The sequence below is a fragment of the Lissotriton helveticus genome, chromosome 11, assembly GCF_964261635.1.
Source record: "Lissotriton helveticus chromosome 11, aLisHel1.1, whole genome shotgun sequence".
NCBI lineage: Eukaryota > Metazoa > Chordata > Amphibia > Caudata > Salamandridae > Lissotriton > Lissotriton helveticus.
Genome location: NC_136072.1, coordinates 830196483 through 830218610, shown reverse-complemented (window position 1 = coordinate 830218610; position 22128 = coordinate 830196483). Strand labels below are relative to the sequence as shown.

Below are 22128 nucleotides of genomic sequence, written 5' to 3'. Positions count from 1 at the left end.
GATTTCTCCAATTCTCTGTATACCGGCCTCCCTTTGGGCCTGGTCAATCGCCTTCAAATAATTCAAAACCAGGCGGTGAGATTGATTCACAGGCAGCCGAGATGGCAGTCTGCCAAGATGCTATTGCGCAGCCTACATTGGCTGCCTATAGCGCAACATACTGCCTTTAAGTCGGGATGCATAATCTTTAAGGCTCTGCACTGCACTAGCCCTAAATTTCTCAACAGCCTAATCACTAGACATGCCCCCACACGCAATCTCCGCTCCGCCCATCTTCATCTGCTGTCTACTCCATCAATCAAATTAAAACGACAAGGCGGGCGCAGATTTGCCTATTTGGCTCCTAAGCTTTGGAATTCATTCCCACTCTCAGGCAGGAACTGCGATAGCCTACTGGGATTTAGAAAGGCCTTGAAAACCTGTCTTTTTGCACAAGCTTGTTAAATAGGACCCGGGCAGCAGCTAATGTACGCACAGCGCCAAGAAACCTATGGTGTAAGTGCGCTTGACAAGTTCTTTTTAACATAACATAACAATCAGCTAAGAAACAGAAGTGTAAAATCCATGTTCAAAGAGGGGAATTTGAAACACAGTAACATGTGAAATATCTTACTTAAAAAGAGTGAGACACAAACAGAGTGAGAAGTGAAACACCTCAGTACAGAGTGAGACATGAAATAAATAAAGTGAAAAAAGATTCACAAAGAGCGAGACTTTCAACACCAAAGTGGATAATGAGATACATTTAAAAGAACTATAAGAGTGTTCCATGACTTGCTACTTTAGCCTTTGGTTTGATCAGTATCATCTGCCCCCCCCCCTTTCTGTTCTTGGTCCCTTTTTCTTACCCCTCCACTAAGGGGAGGTGAAAAGGACCTGTCCCAATGGACAGAAGAGATGTACTAAGAGAAGGCAGTGAGAACACCCAATTAGAAGGACATCCTACCCTATTCCCCTCCGATGTTCCTGGCTATAACTTACATAAAATGCAAAAGGATATCGGGTTCTCCACCCATCTCACCTGGCTGAACGCCATTTCTCGTTCCTCTGACCATCACCGCTCACGACTCTTGAGGTGGTGACGCTCACCTCCTTCCCATCCAGCATGAAGGTACGGGTTATCTTCACCGTTTTCCTGTTGGGAGTTGGGTCCTGTGGCCCCTTTGATATACAGATATTAGACTTTCACAATACAGGTTTCCTGCTAGCATCTGCTATGTGCCCACATGTGCAAAGGAGTCCACCACTCTTTTAATATGACACTATAGTGCTGTGCCACAACAAAACAGCCTATTAACTTGGCACACGTGCCCAGCTAACCTAGGGTTACAGGATTTCAAGGTTAACAGAAAAAACTGGCAAAACCCCACCGAAAAGAAAATTGTACTTCCAGTGTTAACTGATAAACACACATTATTGCTGCATTTTTACTGTTCTAGCTCCTTCTGGAGTGGATTTTTTTTCTCTCCCTATAACTCTTCCTAAATGCATCATGGAAACCTGACTGCATGTGTGCAGGTGATATCCTGTCTAGGGACGCAGGGGCAGATGGAACAGCATCGGGTCATTACACACACATGGTCCGAATATACTGATATGAACATCTCCTGTATCGTAATCGCATGTAGCACCTGACACAATTTCTAAGGACTTTGCTTTTATATGTAGGGTGAGGCACGGGGAGATAACTTGCAACACTAGACACATGTGCATCTATATGTGAGCTAAAGCCTGAATACTAAAAGTTAGCTACGTATGACTCCTAGTAATGTAGACTTGAAGTGTTAGCACTGGAACCAAACATGCCCAGAGGCTTTTACGAGGGTGCTCTTTCTGAAGTACCTCAAGGCATGAATATGACTCCTGAAGCATCAGCACTAAAAATACACTGTTTACTAGGTTCTATGGCTGACGTATTAGTATGCCGAAAACATGCAAGTAATCTTCTGCACTATTGGCTGTGGATAATTCGGTCTGTTGTGCATAAAAAAAGCCAACTAACGTGTATGTGGCCATTCTCGTATCCATTCCTTCTGGCGATGTGAGATCTATAGGAACTCGTTGTGATTGGCTGGATGAGAGAGTGATGTAATCATTATGCTTCAGGAATGGAGTTAGCCTGTGCGCATTCCAATTTCACATCTGCAGTTTTCATAAGTGACAATGGAAGAAAAAAAGTCCTACTTGGAAAAAAAGCTTGTTTCTGGCAAAATGTAACAGCAGACAGCATGCAGGCTTCAGTTTCAGGTACAGAACTGACTAGCCACCCAAGTCATCTTTTTTAAAGTGAAGCTGCTTTTAACCCGTTAGGCATATTTTTGAAAGTTCAAGTGTCTGATAAAAGGTAAACACAGAGTTTCAGAAGCCCTGAGCCCAACGCTTTTCAATATATATGGTACCTCTATTGGACTTGGTGACATCCTTTGACATCGAGTCTGTATCCTTTGCTGATGATACTCAGCTTATCCTAACTCTAGATAAAGAGTCCACAGCAGCAGAAGAGAACTTTCAGCGATGCCTCTCCGCTGTCTTTGAATGGATGAAATCTAACCACCTCAAGTGTAATAGCCAAAAAACGTAGATCATGCTGCTTGGGAAATATAACATATTCATGCCCAAACTGAGGTGGCCGACTGACGCAGCACCTCCTCCTAACACAGTGGATACTGTAAAGGACCTGGGGATCAGATTCGACACTTCGCTGTCCTTCCACCAGCAAGGGCTCTCGGTGGCCGGCACCTGCTTCCATATGATAAAATCCCTCAAAATTGTTTTTGATCTTTTTTCAGCTACTGCTTGTTAGACAGTCACAGTGGCTTTAATCTTGTCTCGCCTGGACTACTATAAAAGTTTGTATTCAGGAGCAAACAAAATACCTCTGAAAAAGCTAATGATAGTCCAAAATGCAGTGGCCCGACTGGTAAATGTAAATTGATACTTGCATAGTGCACTACTCACAAGCAAGGGTCTCAAGGCGCTTGTACGAATACCGCTGTGGAACCCATCCTGGCTTTCCCTGTGAGGTGTCCACTCCTGGGCACCCCCAAGGTGGAGGCCAGGCATCCTTAGCGTTGTGGGGGCCATTGTGGAGATTAAGCAAGCTATTGCCCAGAGTTGCAGAGTGGGACTCCATGATTGGAATAGGCACCGAGGCGAAAATTATCAGGTCCGTGGAATTTTGAGCCCAAGGCCCGCCGAGGCGGGGAATTGAACCCTGGTCCCGGGCTAGACCTCTGCATCAAGGTCTGCCGCTCTAACCATTGAGCCACACTTCTCCACTGGTACTGAAACTGCCAAGGGATCCTCAGCCTCGGAGGCAGTCCAAGCCCTCCATTGGCTGCCAATACACAAAAGGATCCTCTTTAAGATCCTAGTAATCACCTTCAGAACGGTCAGGTTAACTGGACCCAAATACCTCAGGACGAAAATTAAACCTTATGTTCCCCAACGTCCTCTGAGATCCTCAACTGAAAATTTTCTTGCACCTCCTCGCTTTCACCTGACGTCCAGAGGGGGAAAGTCAATGGATGTCCTTGGAACAAAAGCTTGGAATTGCCTGCCCACCCATCTGAGACGTATGCAGTCGGAACCCATGTTTAAGAAACTGTTTTAAACCTTGATTTTTCGCAGTCCCAGATAATCTCTTATTATCTCTTATCTGACGGTTTCCGGGTTGAGACTATCTCCTCCATGCCTCATTTCACCCGCTTTCAGCGCCAAGATGCTCCTTAGAGTGAAAGCTGCGCTATATAAATGACTTCATCCATTCATTCAGACTAAAAGAAAAATAAATACTTTGTGTGGTATATAAACGCCACTAATCGAAGACAGAAAGCAAAACAAAAGTAATTGAATTGTAAATAGCAAATGTCTGCGTAGTGAACAAAATTCAGTTTGACACAGTTAGTGCATGCAAACTGCAGTCAGCATCTGGGGATGCCAGATCTCTAAAAATACACTAAAAATAGTGCTACAAGTCCTAGGTTTTCGTTTAACGAATCAGTGCAGTCTTAGATTTGTAGTATTTCTTGGCTTCATTTGACCTAATTGGAGTGACAGACTTAATAACAATAATTAACAAAACGAAAGCCCAAGACTGTCCTGCACTGTACATGGAGCAACGTATCAGCCTTAAGTTTAATAATAGAGAAGTGTGCACTGAATTGCAGTGTTGCATATGTGATCATACCAAAGAGACCAAAATAGAATGGTCAGGCGGAGCTCGATGTATTGTTGCATATAGGTGTTCATTTAAAATAATGGAAGGATTGAAGTAGCCCTGGAAGTGAAGACTACCACCACTCAGCAGAAGTAACAGTTCTAATAAAAAATGGGTGTTGATACTCCTCAACTTTCACCACTTCTAATATGATCCACTCCGCAGCTAGTCAAAATATTAAGTGAACATGGACCCTGAATGTCTCCCGCACCAATTAACTTTCCTTCAATCTGTCTGTCAGTCTGGCCCCTGTCTATGTGTGCCTACCTATGTGACTGATGTCTGACAGTGTGTGGGTTGTGTGTGTATGTAGGGCAGGCTGTGGTGGCTGAATGTCTGATGGTCTCTATACAATGGTGCATGTATGTAGGTCAGGTTGTATATTGTCTATCTGTGTTCTGTTGTGACGCTGTTTTAATGCTTGAACTGTGACAGTATGACTACCTGCTCATGATCACTGGAAACATGAGGTAGAAGGGGGAGCTCTAAACTAGACTGAAGATACCTAGAAGAAGAATTTAGGGGCTTTAAATAGAGCGCTCTAGAGGTGGAGCGGCTGGTAGGTAATGCAAAGAAAAGTGCAATGCACAGCAGACAAGACTGGCGCGATGAGATCAGCTCTAAGTAGCCCCAGCAGGTGGTAAGCGAGCTGTTGCGTTCTGGACTTCTTTTGATTCAGCAGCAAGAAGGGAGGGGGGGGGGGGGGTTTGAGTAGATGCTGTTCCAATAATCAAGTCTAGTTTAAAAGTGATCACTGACCACCATTGCTTTGGGTAGGAACACCAGCTAGGGAAAATCACCATCACTTTGTGGAGGAACAACAGCTAGGGAACATCACCATCACTTTGTGAAGGAACATCACTTAAGAAAAATCACCATGACTTTGTGAAGGAACATCACCTAGGGGAAATCCTCATGGCAGAAGCTGGCCTCCATATTAATTTGAGGGATTGAATTTAGCTCAGACCTTTAGCAGTGTATACCTCTATGTTTGCACCAGGCTTATTTTTAACTATGTTTATATGCATACAAGGATCAGTGAAGTTGAAAGCTTTTACTTAAAACTCAGACTTGGCATTCTGCACATATGTATTGGACTGTTTGTTGAAGACAGCATGCCTTAACTAGGTTATTTCAACCCTGCATATCTGTAAATGATTGTTTTTAAAAATAAGTATACTTTCACCCAGTTGTTTGCCTAAAGCCACTATATTTAGAAACTGGTGTAAGCTAGATGTTCAAGCCATTAATAACACACTGCGCAAAGCTAAACCTAACCTAGCACAATGTACGGAAATTGACCATGGTTTGATGGATAACTGGTTTAAGGAGGCCTTAGATGTCTCACTTTCTCACTTCCTCTTATGGTTAAATAAGTAATAGAATACATCCACCGGTCCCCTGGTTTAATGACACACTCTATTTAAAAGCATGGAAAGACGTTGGAGGAAAAACTATGAAGTGGAAGCCAAAATTAATTATAAATCGGCGCTCAAGGAATAGCACGCCCCCTGTAGAAAGGCAAACACCGCTTATTATTCAGATAAAATTTCAAGGGCCAGAACTGCTCGAAAACCTTATTTGAAGTCGTTAAGGAGCTGGCAGATCCCAGAAAATGGTCCCCAGTTATTTGTCTATCTCAGCCCCAGGGCACAGAATTGGCCCAATTTTTTGTTAACAAAGTGACTAACATTCAAACGCAGTTAAAGGAGAACCTGTAGTCCAGGGCTCTCAAGAAGGAATTAGATATTACTCTTCGATACGCCCCTTCTCTAATCCCACCCTCACCCCCGTGTACATTTCAGCCACCTCAAAAATGGAGGCCTGGCTTCTGCTGCTATGAGGGTTTCCTGTCCATTTTACGGGCTATTAAATCGGGATTCCCCTTGGATCCACTTCCTACGGCCAGGTTGGAGCTTCTAGACATGGATCTGTTACAAGTGGTGATGGATCTGCTTAACGGTTCTATCAAAGAGGGCTAGATGCCACAAACATGGTAACATGTCATGGTTCTTGCGTTATTAAAAAAGCCAATCTTGACCCAATCACCTGGGCAAATTACAAACCCATCTATCCTTTTTAAAGTGTCCTTTACTCATCATTTCACGCTGAGTGGCATTCTTATTTACCGCCCACCTAGCTGTGCGAACTTCAACATCACTGGCGACCTCAACATCCACTTTGACCGCGTGTCATCCATAGCCATAGACACTTTGCTTGCAGATCTTGAAGCACTGCAACTTGTCCAACTTGTAACACGTCCCACTCACACTGGGGGACACATCCTTGATCCCTTCTTCTCCACTTTGGAGAGGATGAAGGTGTCCAACCCGATCCCGGTTGGCTGGACCGACCATCTATTGGTGGAAGTTCTCTGTCCCATTGATAATATGCCATTCAAACTTGTGGATAGGCTGATTCTTAAAAGACACTGGCACAAGCTCAAACTTGAGGAGTTTTAAAGGTTACTGGAGCAGAAACCCTTGAGCACTTTCTTGGATGTGGAACGAGGATACGACCTGTTTTGCAATTGGATTTCGGATGCCCTTGATTCCCTTATACCTATGCGCTGGTCAAAATGTCATTCTAAGGTACCCAGCCCGTGGTATAATGACTCTCTTGCCATGCTTAAAAAAATCTGCCGGAAAGCTGAGAGGGAATGGAGGAAGTCCTATGACCTCAGCCTGAAATCCTCTTATTTTGCCAAACTGAAGACCTATCATAGGGCAATCTGCAGAACTCGGGCCGCATACTATGCCCAGGAATTCCAAACCAGTACCAACCCCTCTAAATTAATTTTCAAGGTCCTTAAAGACCTTATGAACAAAAGAGCCACCTCGGCAGAAATTTGCACCGACTCTCATTGCGAGAGTCTAGCCTCCTTTTTTTTTGAGAAAGTGCAGGCTATCTACCGAGGATTTGACCTGTCTCTGTCTGATCCAGAGCTAGCTGGCCCGAAGCTCTCGGGCTATGAGACTCTGACCTCCTTGCCTGACTTGTCTATGGAGGCTTTTGACAAACTGAGCCTCAGGATTAAATCAGGCTCTCCTCTGGATCCGCTGAAGCCAGCTCAAATTAAGTTGCTCTCCCCTCTGTGTCGGGTCCCGATACTTACCTTGATCAACCTGTCGTTATCTACCGGTTTGGTCCCCTCCGCATGGAAACAGGCGGTAGTCACCCCAGTTTTAAAGAAGGCAAATGCAGACCCGCTTTTGCCAGAGAACTATCGCCCCATATCTCTTCTCCCCTGGACGGCCAAAGTCACTGAGGCTCATGTTAATTCCATCTTGACTGAACATCTTGCTCATAATCATATATTAGATCCGAGTCAGAATGGTTTTCGACCGGGACACAGCACCGAGACTGCTTTGCTCTATATGACCGAGCATTTGCGTCTGGTGCTTGACTCTGGGCAGACGGCGGCGCTCTTTCTATTAGATCTGAGCGCCGCGTTCGATATGGTGTCCCACCGTATTTTGATTCAGCGCCTAGAGGAAGCTGGAGTAGCAGGGATTGCTCTTCAGTGGTTCCGCTCGTTCCTTTCTGATCGCTTCTTTAAGGTGGCTATACCACCTTGCCAGTCCATCTTCCATCCGTTGAACCTGGGGGTCCCTCAGGGCTCCTCGTTGAGCCCGACCTTGTTCAACCTCTACGTGAAACCGCTAGCTGCGACCGTCAAACAGTGGGGTTTGACGATGACCCCATATGCAGACGATACGCAGCTGGCGTTGACACTGAGTGGAGACCCCGAAGTGGATGCCCCCAGATTCCGAGCAGGACTTGTGGCAGTGGCAAATTGGTTAAAAACCAATTGTTTACAATTGAATGGCAATAAAACCGAAGTCATGGTTCTGGGGAAACATGCGGAACTTTGGGGAGATCAGTGGTGGCCTCCAGAATTGGGCGTCACCCCCGTTCCTGCTTCCGAAGTAAAGAACTTAGGGGTATGGCTGGATCCGGCACTTACCTTTACGGGTCATACGAAGAAGGTTGCTGCCACCTGTTACGGAATCCTGCGAGGATTAAGGCCAATCCTCAAGTTTTTTGACCCCCCCACCCGGCAGCTCGTGGTCCAAGCCTCAGTTCTGTCTCGGCTGGACTACGGTAGCGCACTGATGCTGGGAGTAAACCAGGCTGAGGCATCTAGGCTACAAAGGGTACAGAATGCTGCGGCGCGAACTATTGTTGGTCTACCTAGGCATTGCTCGGTTTCCAGCACTATTTCTGCCCTTCATTGGCTGCCGGTTAGGCAAAGAATTAAGTTTAAAGCGCTTTGTCTGGCCTTCAAAATTTTGAAGGGTTCCTCGCCGCCTGCACTTGCTAACTTGCTCAACCCCTATGTTCCTTTAAGGTCCTTGAGATCGGAGGCTCTTCATCTCGCGGTTTGCCCCCGTTTTAAACTCAGCAGGATGGGTGGCCGCTCCTACCGAGTGCTTGCCGCTGGGTTATGGAACTCCCTCCCGGTGCATATTCGAGCCCTGGATAATCTGTCCGTTTTTAGGCGTGCTATCAAAACTTTTCTGTTCACTGTACTTGGTTAGCCGTCTCTCCCTCTTTCTGCGTGTTATGTTTTTGTACTTGTTCAAGCGCCAGGACGCTCCTTTGCTGGGGCAGCTGTGCGCTGTATAAAAAAATATTAACATAACATAACATCTCTCTGCTGCCACTCTTCGCTAAGATTTTAGAAAACATGTAAATATAAGCTTAACCACTCATACTGAAACCCATCAACTCCTCCACCCGTCTCAGTCAGTCGGGGTTCAGAATGGGTCATAGCACAGAGTCTGCCTTACTAGGGGCCACGGAGCATTTAAAACGTCTGCTGGATGAGGGTAATACTGAGGTCCTGATATTGCTAGACTTAAGTGCAGCTTTTGACACGGTATCCCACCCCATTCTGCTGGATAGACTGAGATCAATCGATCTGAAGGGCACCGCCTTTGAATGGCTAGTCTCTTTTTTAAAAACAAGATCTTTCCAAACATTTTCGGCTGATTCTTGGTCAGAGACCTATACCCTCCTTTCAGGAGTTCATCAGGGTTCCTTGTTATTTAACCTTTATGTGCATTCATTGGCAGATGTGGTGGAGAGTTGTGGTCTTACACTTTATTAGTATGCCGATGAAACCCAAATAACTTTCTCCTTGACTTCCCATCAAAAACACCATGCTGAGTCAACTAACTATGGCATCGAGAAGATTGCCGCATGGATGGATGGCAATCTGCGTAAACAGAACGGGGACAAAACTGAGATTCTGATTATCGGAAAAAATCCACCACTATGGGTTCTGGAGCACTGGCTGGCCTCTTTAGATTCTGTTCACACTTCTTCTCCAAAAGTAAAAATCCTGGGCTTCTGGCTAGATGAAGATTTGTATATGCGTTCCCAAGCGGCCGTAATTGCAACATCCTGCTTTGCAGTCATGAAATGGTGAAAAACATTAGTTGGATCATTCCTCATTTAGCAATGAGGGTGTTAATTCAGGCTCTCATTCTTTCAAGATTGGATTATGGCAATGTTCTGTACCTGGGTGCGGACACAGCAGCTATCCATCGCCTTCAATGGTACAGAACACCGCGGCTAGGCTTCTCACTCTTCAAGAAGGACCATGGCCTCCCCCATTCTGCGGGAGTTACACTGGTTACCAATTGGAAAAATAATACAATTCAAAGCCCTTTGCTTTATGTTCAAAGCTAAGGCAGACCTTGGCCTGAAATATATACAAAAGCTGGTCTTCTTGTATATTCCTTACCGAAATTTTAGATCCGCTAACCAGGGACAATACTGCGTACCTAGAATACATTGAGTACCATCAGGCGGTTGCTTTTTTGGGTATCTAGGTCCAAAACTGTGGAATGCATCGCCTCAGTATATGAGGAATTGTACCTCATTAATGTAGTTCTAAAAATTCTTTAAAACTTGGCTCTTTTAATTGTAGTGTTTTCAGTAATGCCACTGTAGGGCTTAGCGCCAGAAACCCGATGGGTTGCAGCACGCTTTACAAATGGCAAATAATAATAATAATAATAACTGTACTAGTTTCTTTCCTTGCATCTGAACATATGTACACTGTTGTTTTCCGAAAGTTAGCCTTGCTGTACTTGTGTGTTTGTCTACCTTTAGCATACCACTACATATTAGTTATGTACGGCTCTGGTAGAGAAGCACTGGCATGAATAACTGGATTGAAAGACAATAATTCACAGCTATGACGTAGCAACAGTTGATAACAAAACTCCTAACCCACTTTTGCTATGTCATAAAGGCCTTACGGGTCAGTCTGACCGGGCTGTCTGAGATCCTGTCAGCGCAGCGCTGATTGTCAGCTTTGAATGAAGAAAGCACAGATGTGGCACGGGAAGGAAGGAAGGTAGGGTGTTAATCAAGGATAACAGGTAAGGTATTTTTAAATTGTTATTTTCACCTTTGGGACAGGGGTACAGAACAGAGGCCATGTTATGTATAGCTCCCCTATTACTTCTCTGGCTCTGCATATCAGATGAAAATAGATGGGTAAAAAGGGAGTTACAGGGATGTTTTTCACCTCGAGGTTCAGAGTGACAACACAGACAGACTTTTGTTGGTTACTTCATGTCACTCAGAACCCCTCATTTAAAAATATCCCAATAATTCACTATTCCTCTTCTAAAATTCTATATCTTACGCGTGGCTCTGGGAAAGTTCCAAAAACGCAAACAGCTGGATTCAAATCCAACAATTCACTGCTATGATGTACCAACAGTTGTTAACAAAAGCTGTTACCCACGGTTGCCACGTCACAGAGTAATTCCAGGCTGCTCTGCCTGCACTCTCTTAGGAGCCTGTCAGTGCAGAGAGTGGTGGGGCTCTTTACTCAATGCTAGCATACTTAACAATGGCTGCTCCCCTGATACCAGTTAATGAGCATAGTTTAAATAGTTGTGTCTCTGAATGAAGCAACCAAGTACATTGATTTTTGCATGAAACCAGTTCACCTGCATTTCTTTGTTTGCCAAAATAGCTGTGCTTACCCTAGATAATTTGCTTGAAACCAACATGCAGTAAGTACATGGGTGTTTGCGTGTATTCAACCTACCCCTATGATACTGTTTTGCTGACACTTTTGTTTTGTCAGTGCACTTGGACTTTTTTGTTTGCCTAAAGCAAGACTGTCCATCCTTGGTTATTTGTCTGAAGCCAGATGACACCTACTGTGTTGTGCGTCTGAAACGTATGTATCCATTGTCAACATAACTATGTATTGATTTCTTTCTTTGCTGGTACATGTTTGTTTTACTGAATCCTGTATTTATGTTTCCACGGCCAGTATACCTGTACATGTTGTTTTCACTGTGGACTATACACCTGTGCATATGTTTTTTAAAGCAGTTTTACATGTATATTGTAGTTTGCCTGACATAGCTGTTGGCATGAAACCAGTCTACCTGTATATTGTTTGAAGTTAGTACACCTCTACATGGTTGTGTGATGAAGCTTACCCGCACAAGGTTATTGACATCTTTGGGATGAAAGGATCTCCTTTGGTCTTGAGAATCATTTGCTGCCTTGGATGGAATTCTATCGGCTCTTTTATTTTCCGCCAGCATTGTACCACCGTTGATAAGGCCTAACTCTTCGGTGTTACCCAACAGTCCTCCCTCCATCCTGCCATTGGCCTCTTGGTTTAGAGGCTCCAACGGCACTAGACATCCGTCTCTTGAAATATCCACATTCTTCCTGCTGCCTTGGTTTTCCACTAATTCTATCCACACTTCTCGGTCTTGCTCAGATTCAGGGATATTACATCGCTTCACTTGACTTTCGGTTTCAACAACACCTTCTTTCCTCTTCAAAGCTGTTCCGCAGAAGGCATCTTCATGTTGTCCTCCAACTTTCATCTCTATTCTCTCAATATTGTTTTTTTTATTTAGTGTGTCAGCTTCATTCCCAATTGTCTCCCTATTGACAAGTTTCTCTGTGTCATCATTCTTGAAGGGGTCCTCCGTTATGATTAGCTTCCCTTGGGTTGATAAATCTGTTGCCCTGCTCTTTGTGATCGGAGTATTCCCATTTACTTCCATTGGTTCGCTCTGTTCTTCTGCCGTTTCGTGCCGGGTATGTTTCTTTAAAGCTTTCTCTATTTCTTTCTCTTTTGTTTGCAATTCTGATCCATTTAGAACCATTTTCACCATCAGGTTCGGCCCTCCATTCTCCATTCTGTGCCCTTCATTTCTTGTTAACCTGTCTTCTTTCATTAGCATTTGATATTTCCATACCTCCCCACCTCCTTTAGTTGACAGTCCCCCTTCTTGTGTTTGTTGGCCATGTCCTTCCTCCTTTTGCAACTTCTCTTCCTTATTTGGCTGTAGTCCTTCTAACTGTTTTGTCAATCGTTCTCCAATTATGCTGTCTGATCTCGGGGAAGTTAAAAAAGTTTCTTCCTTATCTGCCAAGCATTGCACATTTGTAAATTCTGCAATCCCTGCTTGAGTTATGCAGGTCTGTCTTTCTGATGAAGTGACATGTTTTATATTATGCAGCATTAAGTGGTGCTTCTCCTCTGCTTGGCATCCGTCTCCACAACCAGGACTGTCTATTTGAAAGTCTGTCACATTCTGTGTCCCTGACCTGGCCTTGCCTGGGTTCCCTATCTCAAAATGTTCCTTCTCCATTGGATCCACATTCTTAGAAGGAGGGCTGGCACTGAGAGCAGAATTCAAACCCTTCGGCTCCTCTAATAGAGATGCACAGTCATTCTTCCTATTCTCCACCTCCCCGTGCCAGTCACATTTAGCATCCATCTTGTTTACTTTCTCATTGCCATCACTTTGTGTCTTCTCATTCTGTTCACAGTTAATAGCTTCCATTTTCTCTTGAAATGTTTCACCTTTGTTTGGTAAAACCACATCCTGATATCTTACCACTGACCTTGGAAACGTTTCCACACTTGATAAGGCTGAAAAGGACTCCAAAAAAGTGTTGTCATTGACTGGTAGACAGAAGTTCTGCTCACTCACATCTACCTGATTTTCTTCAGAAGAACTTCCCATCCAGTAAACCGAAGTTCTAGCTTTAATAGTGCCCCCGTATTCCCTTTTGGTCATTCTTCGAAATGAAACTGTGTCTCTCTGGCTGTTCTCTGACTCCTGTTCTCCCTGTAGCTCCACAGCTGATATACTACCAGCTCCATTTAGATCTGGGATTTCGATTTGTTGTAGCTGTGGTTGCCCTTCTGTCACGCTGTCCAAGTTGGTCCTCACTGTCTTGTGATCTTCACTCATTCTGTAGAACTCTTTCACTGTTCCACTTCCCTTTAAACCCTCAGATGGTGATTCCTGGCACGCGGGCTGCAGTATTGTCACTGACCTCCTCGAGGATATTCTCAAGGATCCCCGTAATTCCAGAGGCAAGGGAAGGATGGGAGCTGACTTCCTTCTTATCTGTTTTAAGAAGTCTAAAGCCCTGTTGGCTCTCTGTCGTGTGGCTCTCAGACTAGTGGGAGCGCCAACACTCATTTTCATGATCTCTGGATCTGAGGTTTCACTCTGGGAATGAGGTGCTCCTCCACTGTTAAGCCCATTGAAATCAGTTCCTGGAGGAGGTCCCATTTTCTGTTCTGGTAGTTGCATGCCTTGTGGATTGTGGGAGGCCTCCTCCGTTTTGGCTGCATTCTCAGTAGAAGTTTTCTCCTTACCAGGCGTCTGCTCATCCCCGTCAATGGACAGCCGTCCTGACATTACAGTCTTCTCTTGGTCACTGCCATAGTCAGCCATGGAGGGAATGGGACGTATTAGGTCCACAGCAGGCTAAACAAAGCACATAAAACATAGTTAATACAACGAATGGTGCTAATGGCATATATTACAATCTTTGAAGATGTACGGTTTCACATAGACACAAGCTCCAACATTGGCTGTGCGATAGTGTCCAAAAAGTAGATGGTGAAAAAAAGATATTTTCCTCTTTCTATTTTTCCTATTATATTCACAAAAGTGTTACCAGCTTTCTAATACGGGCCCCCATATTTGTTAGTGCATACGCCTCATCACCACAGCAGCTCTCAGTAAAGCTATCAAGTAATTGACACTCATCTTAGGCGACGGCTACTAAAAAGTCTGGACTGTTTAGCAGTGCACATCTGTCATCCCCCAAACACTCTGGGCATAATACAAAGCCCTATGCTGTGGACAGCATGGCATGGCACACACATTCCATGATATACAGGCTAAAAGGCACAACATACAGGCCATGACTGCTTGACTGACAGGAAAAGCACACCAGCTACAACTTCTGGAGCGACTAGAACACCACATAAGACATGGCTCCTAAAGGAAATGTATTTACGGTTAGAACCCCGTGCAGGGAGATGTATAGACCCATCAAATAATAAAACCCTAAAATAGGGTGATGCCTGTGACCATTGCATCGTTAATGCCACCCCTGTAGAATTGCTTGAAATTATTTGTCCCCACTCCCCACCTTCGAAGACCATGTCCCGTTCATATTTCACACTTGTTCCGGTGACCACAGGAGAACTGTAATTTCAGGTAGGTAGGTAGCCTACATACTTTCGAAAGACAGCCATCTCTATACATTCCTGCAGCCACCATTTAGAGACTTTCCATGTGTTAACAACTGATAAGATGGTATATGTGTAGTGACTGTGAGAGAACACAGCACTCCAATATTTTGGTAGCTCAAGTTGTAGGACATGAATCTGAAGGGCTCTCATTCTTTACCCCATTATTCTTGCTTCACCCAATACTTTGAGAATGGTTGGAGTCCTACATTCCTGCTAATACAAAGATATATCTAGGGATCATGTTAGACTCCTTAGACATCCTATCATTCCTGAAATCTAAGTGATTCATACTCTCTGACCTGTATGCAGATAATAGCACTTCTCTTTGTGTACACATACACACAGACTCACACACGCAGAAACACAGAAGCACACATATGACAACCAATTTCCTAACGTGACAAGAACACTAGTGAATAATTAATGATAGGGTATAGCCATGCTATTAATACCATCTGTTTTCTGTTTTTATAGAGCCAAATCCACAAGTGGTATTGGAGAACTTTTTTTTGGTCAGTAGTTTCTGCACATCCCACCATGCCCACTTTATTAGGCAAGTTAGATCTTCAGTTTCCCTAGGCTAGTAAGTTCGATTCTGATCTAAATTCTATGAGTAGTTCATTTAAAGGTGTAACGGATGAATGATTTGCTCTTTTAGAGATCTAAGAACGATTATGGCTGAAACAAATCTAATGACCAGACAAATTTATGAGCCAAGATTCGTCTATCGAAGACAAACCTACAAAATGGTACCCACCAAAACTGTTCACGCTAGAAGAAATGTGATCATAACTGAGAATATTTTCAAAGATTCTAGAAGCCAAATCCTGTGTTTTCTTGAGCATATTAGTGGTTTTTTTTAAAGTCCCAAATACCATTTTTTTCCATTCATCTCATTTAGCTTTCATATTTGCGATTGCTAGCGTTCCAGCAATCAGACACATGGGCCATATCCGTTTGCGAATGCAATTTTGCAAATGGTATGTATTAAGGCAAAATAAGGAATCGCAAAATTTGTGATTCCTTATTTTGCGATTGCATTTAAGGAATCGCAAATTTTGCGATTCCTTAAATGCAATGTAAGAAGCACCAAAAAAGTGCAATTTGACCTTAAGGAATCGCAAATTACCACCAACTTCAAGTTGTTGGTATTTGCGATTTCTTTGAAAAATGCACTTTTTTGCATTTTTCAAAGTGCAATGTGAAGCACATACATGCCCTTATTTTTGAAAGTTTTATAGAGCGCGAACAAGACCCTTGCGGATATCAGAGCGCTTTACAATCAGTGAAGAAAATTATACAAACAATAGAAACAGATAGATTATGTATACAAAACATATTGTGCAAAGTAAAGCAAAAAGGTGCAAAACAGAAAAGCCCTGGGCATGTATGTGCGCCACATGTGCACCCATGCTTATTTCAGGGGTGCATCAGGGTGTCCTTTTGACACCCCTGCACACTTGAAATTATTATCAATTTGCGATTCTCAAATTGCGAATCGCAAATTGAGAATAACTTCCCATTCATTCCTATGGGCCTCCTGGCCCATAGAAATGAATGGGAAAGTATTCCTTAATTGCGATTCGCAATTTGCGCAATAAAGGAATATTAAGAAATCGCTAAAAAATTGCGATTTTTTTACATACATCCCTATTTGCAATTTTCAAGTAGCGATTTCTAAAAAATCGCTATTTGAGAATCGCAAATCAGGATGTTGATACATATGGCCCATGGTCTTTCCTGTTTTAAGCCCGAGTTAATTTGCATCTATCCCTGCTTTGGTGGCACTCAAAGGGCTCACAGGCCTCCTGAACAGATAGCACTTTTTCTATATTTTTTTTTACCAAAGTGTGATATTTTGATTTGGTCTGAAAGTAAACAAGATGAGGTCTAGTGAAGAGAATGATAGATAATCAGCTGATCTGCATGAACAGTTTTTCCTGAGATTGATGGATACTCCTTTCTATCAGTTGTATTTTTGTGAATGACAGTTAGTTTTCGGGCACTAAGAAATGGAATAAAGTCGAAGATGCTGGTGACAACCATTATTCTGTGATAAATAGGTGGTCTAGAGAGTGAGCTGTAATGAGTATGTTCTGCATTTGCGTAAAGATGTCTGAGTTACCACATGAGAAAGAAACAAGAGCTGTGAGTGATACTCTCAGGAGGTTTAGTTCAGCATAATGCCATGCTAACAGGTAATATCATGGATTTATCTTGGGAGATAAAAAAACATATATCAGACACTCAGAATGGCATACCATGTACAGTGGCGGCTGATAGGTGGCAGGGGAGGTGAGAAGAGTTTGGATTTTTTTTTTAAAGAAAACTTGCCTGATGGTTGCTGTCGCCAGCCGCCGCCTCTCCTCTAGCAGGAACCAGCCCCCCAGAATCCCCTGACCAATCACAACGCTGCCTTACAGCAGAGTTGTGATTGGCCTGAGCACCATCATTTGAAGCTCAGAGAGGGACTGGGAGGCTGTGCATGATCTCCAGCCAGGCTGTACAATACAGCCTGTGGGGAACATGCAAAGTGTGCATGACAGTTTGGCCGGCCTGAGACAGCCGGCCAAACAGTTCATGCACAGTCAAGGTGCAGCCACCACTCCTCCCACCTCTATGTCAGGGCAGCCCAACCCGCCCCGCCCTACCAACCTGGCTGCAGTGCAACTGCAATACTCAAAATAAACTAATAATAACGTTCTGTTATTATCATTTTATTTTTCCTTTCCATTTCTTTAAAGCAGTGGAGCGACGCTCCTCTGCCTTAGCGGAGGAGCGGCCCTGCCATGTATTAGGAGACAATTACCAGGTGCCTTGACTCTGGTAGATGTTATACTTGTGGCACCAGAAGTCAGGTTCTAGAGTCAGGCACTTGTACTGAGACACCCCTGGGGGCCAGGAGTCACACTTGAGATATAGATGCCACACTCCCTCAGATTTCATTTCTGTTTCTCTGTGTTCTCTCATGTTTTGCCCTGGTCCAAACATAAATTTCCCTTTGTTGCAGATTGCAAGAAAACTCTATTGCCTGTGCCTTGCTGTTTTTGAAAAACTGCTTTCAGAGAAGAACAAGGGAGTCCAGTCCAAATGTGACTGCTAAGTCAGGTTCCCCCTTAGATTTCTGCACACCGAGAATAGTGGCCGACCTCTCCAATTTGCTTGGCCCTTCGATCTTTTCCCTGTTTAATCCATCTATTAACACAGGAAAAATCACATCGGATTCGAAGGCAGCTCAGATCAGACCTATACTGAAAAAGAACAATTTAGTCTATTATCAACCCATTTCTTTTCTCTCCCTACTGGGGAAGATACTAGAAAAAAACACAAATAAGCAACTTATAATGTATCTGGAGATTAGTAACATCTTAGACCCATCACAGTCTTGTTTTAGAACATCACATAGCACAGAGACAGCTCTGATAGCGATCACTGACCGCATCAGATGCTCTCTCGATACCAATTTACCATCCATACTGGTGCTGTTGAACTTGTCCGCAGCTTTTGATACCGTCTCTCACCCTAGGCTACTTGGAAGGCTTTATGAGATAGGCATATACGGAACAGCGGTAAAATAGCTTTCAGATTTTCTTTCCAATATTACCCAAACGGTGATTCTGTGTTCCTATAAGTCTTGTATCATGACAATGGATAGGTGGTGCCCCAGGGCTCATGTCTTAGCCCAACGCTTTTTAACATCTAGATGGCCCCACTAGCCAACATTTTCAGAGCCTTTGGTTCGGAGATCACATCTTATGCTGATGAAACTCGGCTTTTAATTACTCCAAATACAACTTGGCCAGAACAAAGAATCCTTTTCTTCTGAGATGAAGGCTATCGCCATCTGGATGACTGAGAACTGTCCTCCTAAACTATTAGTTAAAAACTCTGGAGTCCGATTAGATCAATCTCTCTCTATGAGAGATCAGGTTGTATCCATCGTAGGCTCCTACTTCCAAATTATGTGGCTGCTGAGAAGAGCCTTCCCTTTACTACCACTTACGGCAAGGAAAACTTTAGTCTAGGTACTGGTGATGAGCTGTTTCGATTAGGGGAATGCTCTCTTGGCCTCAGCAAATGAGTCACTATTATTCGAACTTCAGGTGGTGCAGAACCCCGCCATACTCCTGATCTGTAAACGTCCTTCTAGAGGAGCCTCTTCCCCTCTTCTTCATGACCTACACCAGCTACCGGTTAAAAACAGAATTGTTTTCAAAATTTTATGCTTAACTAATAATGCTCTATATGGAAATGGACCCTCCTACCTTTCATCAAAGCTCACTCGCTACTCCCCTCCAAGACTGTTTAAGATCCTGCGACAAAGCACTGCTCAAGGTCCCTAGGGTCAGGAAGTCCCAGTCAGGGGGCAGGTCATTCTCTGTCGTAGCTCCATCCTATTGGAATAAGCTGCCTCTTCGACTGCGAATCTGCAAGGACCATTGGCAATTTAGCAAACTACTTAAAAGACCTAGCTTTTTTATCTGCTTTAGTTCTGCTGTCTCCTGGCTTCCACACTAATATACCCCTACCGAGGTGATTTGTGCACATAATACATTTTATTAACATACCAGCTCATCAGCCCCACTTTGTGCTCATCAGAGAAACAAAGTGGGAGCATGACAGCCTAAGAAAGGAGCTTCTTGTATCCAATCTTGGTGTGTAAAAAGACCCCCATACTGGGCTGCGAAAGAACCTCAATGCACATACAAACCTGAGGGAAATCCTCAGGGGCAAAACCCATATGAAAAATTATCCAAGGGTCTCATGATTTTCTTTGGAAGGGAGGCGTGGCTTGGATGCCGACCGGGATGGCAGTGTGAGCGATCAGCTCCGCGCCAGATCCCGCCATTGATCCTGTAATCGGCACGATCGGTACCCCCTGAGACGCTATTTCACTGCCCGAGAAGTAGTGGGACCGGAGGTGCACTGCTGGGGACCTGCTGTTGCCCGAGAGCCGCGCTGCGGACTGCTCCCAGACTTCAGCGGGGCCGAGCGGAAACAAAGGAAGATGGCGGCGCCAGGACACTGAGGTGCCCGTCGGGGACCTCTGCGGCTACAATCGGGCGCTCATTCAGGGAGATTGGAGCGGAATTGCGAAACCGGCCGCTAGTGTGAGAGACGCCGTCCGCCGACCCTGCTGCGGGAGCAGACCCGGATCGCACCAGGTCCAGACATATAGTTACCGCGGAGCAATGGCGGCTGCCGAATATGTGGAGAAGCGTTGTTAACCCAGCGCGTGGCACTGGCAGTGACCCCGGGGGGCTGAAAACAAGCGAAGATCCCTGGGCGCTGGTGGGCTGCCTGAAGGGTGGTGACGCCGAGCGCACTTGAGGGGCGTGGCATTCGTGGACAGGCAGAGCCCCTGGCCAGGGCGACCCCCCGCCAGCATCTTTGGGACCACATAGCTGGTAGCCACATCTGTCCTGCCGGCTTCCTGGACCTTGGGGTGGAACTATTGAGTGCCCACATGGTGGACGGCCGGATACTGTGGGAAGCGCCCTAGGATCGGGAGTTCTGGGGGTGCATAAGAAAAGCAGACACCCTACAGGCGATCTTTGGCTACGGAGGCTGAGTCCTAACGCTGCGCAAGACTGGGCCCAGCTGAGCAACGTTAACGAGCAGGGTTCCCGAGGTGGGGGAACGGAGTCACTCTTCGGGGGGAACCCGGGGCGGTGCTTGAGGACCCGGGATGGCCGCTACTGGTGGCGCACCCGATATGGAACGAGACCGGGTTGACGCGACCGCCCTGATCCAAGATGGCGGGGCTCATGCCCCCTTGGAGACGACGACCCAGGAGCAGCGGCTGAATCGGAGGCTGGACAGTATCTTGGAAGCGATAACAACGACGAAAGACTCGCTGCACCAGGACATAGCACAGGTCGCTACTGGGCTGGGACTCCTAAAGGCGGACCATGCGAAGCTCTCTGACAAAGTGAAGGACAATGAGCACCTATTGCTGGAGCTGAAGCCGGCCGTGGTCACTGCAGAACGTAAACTGAATGATATCCTGGGCCGTTTGGCGACACTGGAGAGACATGCGGAAGATGCCGAAAGTCGCAATCGGAGGAATAACGTGCGGGTAGTGGGCCTTCCGGAAAAAATTGAGGGGGATGACGCTGTGGCCTACATGGCGAACTGGTTTAAAACGGTTGTGGCACCGGAGGGCCTCTCCCTCTTCTTCTCCCTTGAGAGAGCGCACAGGGTTCCAGCCCGTCCGCCCCAGCTGGGCCGACCACCTAGACCGATGGTGGTTAAACTGCTACACTATAAAGATCGTGACCTCCTGATACAAAGAGCACGCTCACAAGGTCCGTTCCAAGTGGACAATAGTACGGTCCCGGTCTTTCCGGATTATAATCAGGAGGTCCAGAGAAATAGGGCGTCCTTCCTGGCCGTGAAAAAAGAATTGAGGGACGAAGGGATTCAGTACTCACTGCTCTTCCCAGCCAAGTTGAGAGTGATCCTAGATGGGAACACACAGGGGCATATTATCAAGGGGGTTTATCTCTGCTTTTTTGGCTTTAAAAGCCAAGAAAGCGGAGATAAAATTATCTCCCTATTACCAAGCTGTCGCTAACACCAGTTAGCGACAGCTAGTAGGAGATAGCGACCATCTTGGGCCCCACTTTGCATGTCAGTGATATTTATCACTAATGACATGCAAAGTGGGCGTGCCAAGATGTTAGCGACTGGAAACAGTCGCTAACATCGCTATCTCCTATTACCAACTTTTGGAGATATTCGCGCTAAGCGCGAATATCTCCAAAAGCTAACACCTGCCCCTGAGCAGTTCTTAGCCATGTTAGCCAATGGGAGGTGGATAACATGGCTAAGAGCATTAGCTCGATAATGCATGAATATCGCTGACTTTTCAGCGATATTCATGCATTTCGGCCGATTTTTATCGCTTAGGAGATAAACCTTGATAATAGCAAGGTTCCTAAGCGATAAAAATAGGCGATGCTTAGCGATAAAAAAATTGTCTCTAACCCTACTTAGCGATAAATATCGCTATTTGTTGATAATATGCCCCACAATTCTTTCAAACCCCGGATGAGGCTTGGTCATGGCTTGAGCTTTATCGTGCTGGAACAGACCGCACTGGCAAAAGCGGCAGGAACACGCAGAAACCGCTCCAGTTAAGAAAATCACAGCGCATCCGTAAGCGGAATAAACTTAAAAATGCGTTGCGGAATGCCCAAATGGCAACGGACAGGAAGGGCGCACTAACAGCAACAGCGATCATCACGGGATCACAGCCGGAGAAGACTTCGGAGGGATCGGACTCTGACGAAGAAGGATTGAAAACGGGAGGGGACGAATCGGAGGCGGAGAGCTCGAAGGGTCC

The 22128-nt window shown here is 45.1% G+C and overlaps 1 protein-coding gene across 1 annotated transcript in view; it reads right to left on the bottom strand.

The window, feature by feature from the left end:
- The window catches only part of LOC144792123 (uncharacterized), a 219945-nt gene that overhangs the window by 93948 nt on the left and 103869 nt on the right, over positions 1-22128 (bottom strand). Inside the window, exons 9-10 of the mRNA XM_078666998.1 lie at positions 11698-14004; positions 1022-1161 (exon numbers count right to left, since the gene is read on the bottom strand). Coding sequence (XP_078523124.1) covers positions 1022-1161; positions 11698-14004 — 2447 coding nt within the window. The remainder of the gene's footprint in view (positions 1-1021; positions 1162-11697; positions 14005-22128) is intronic.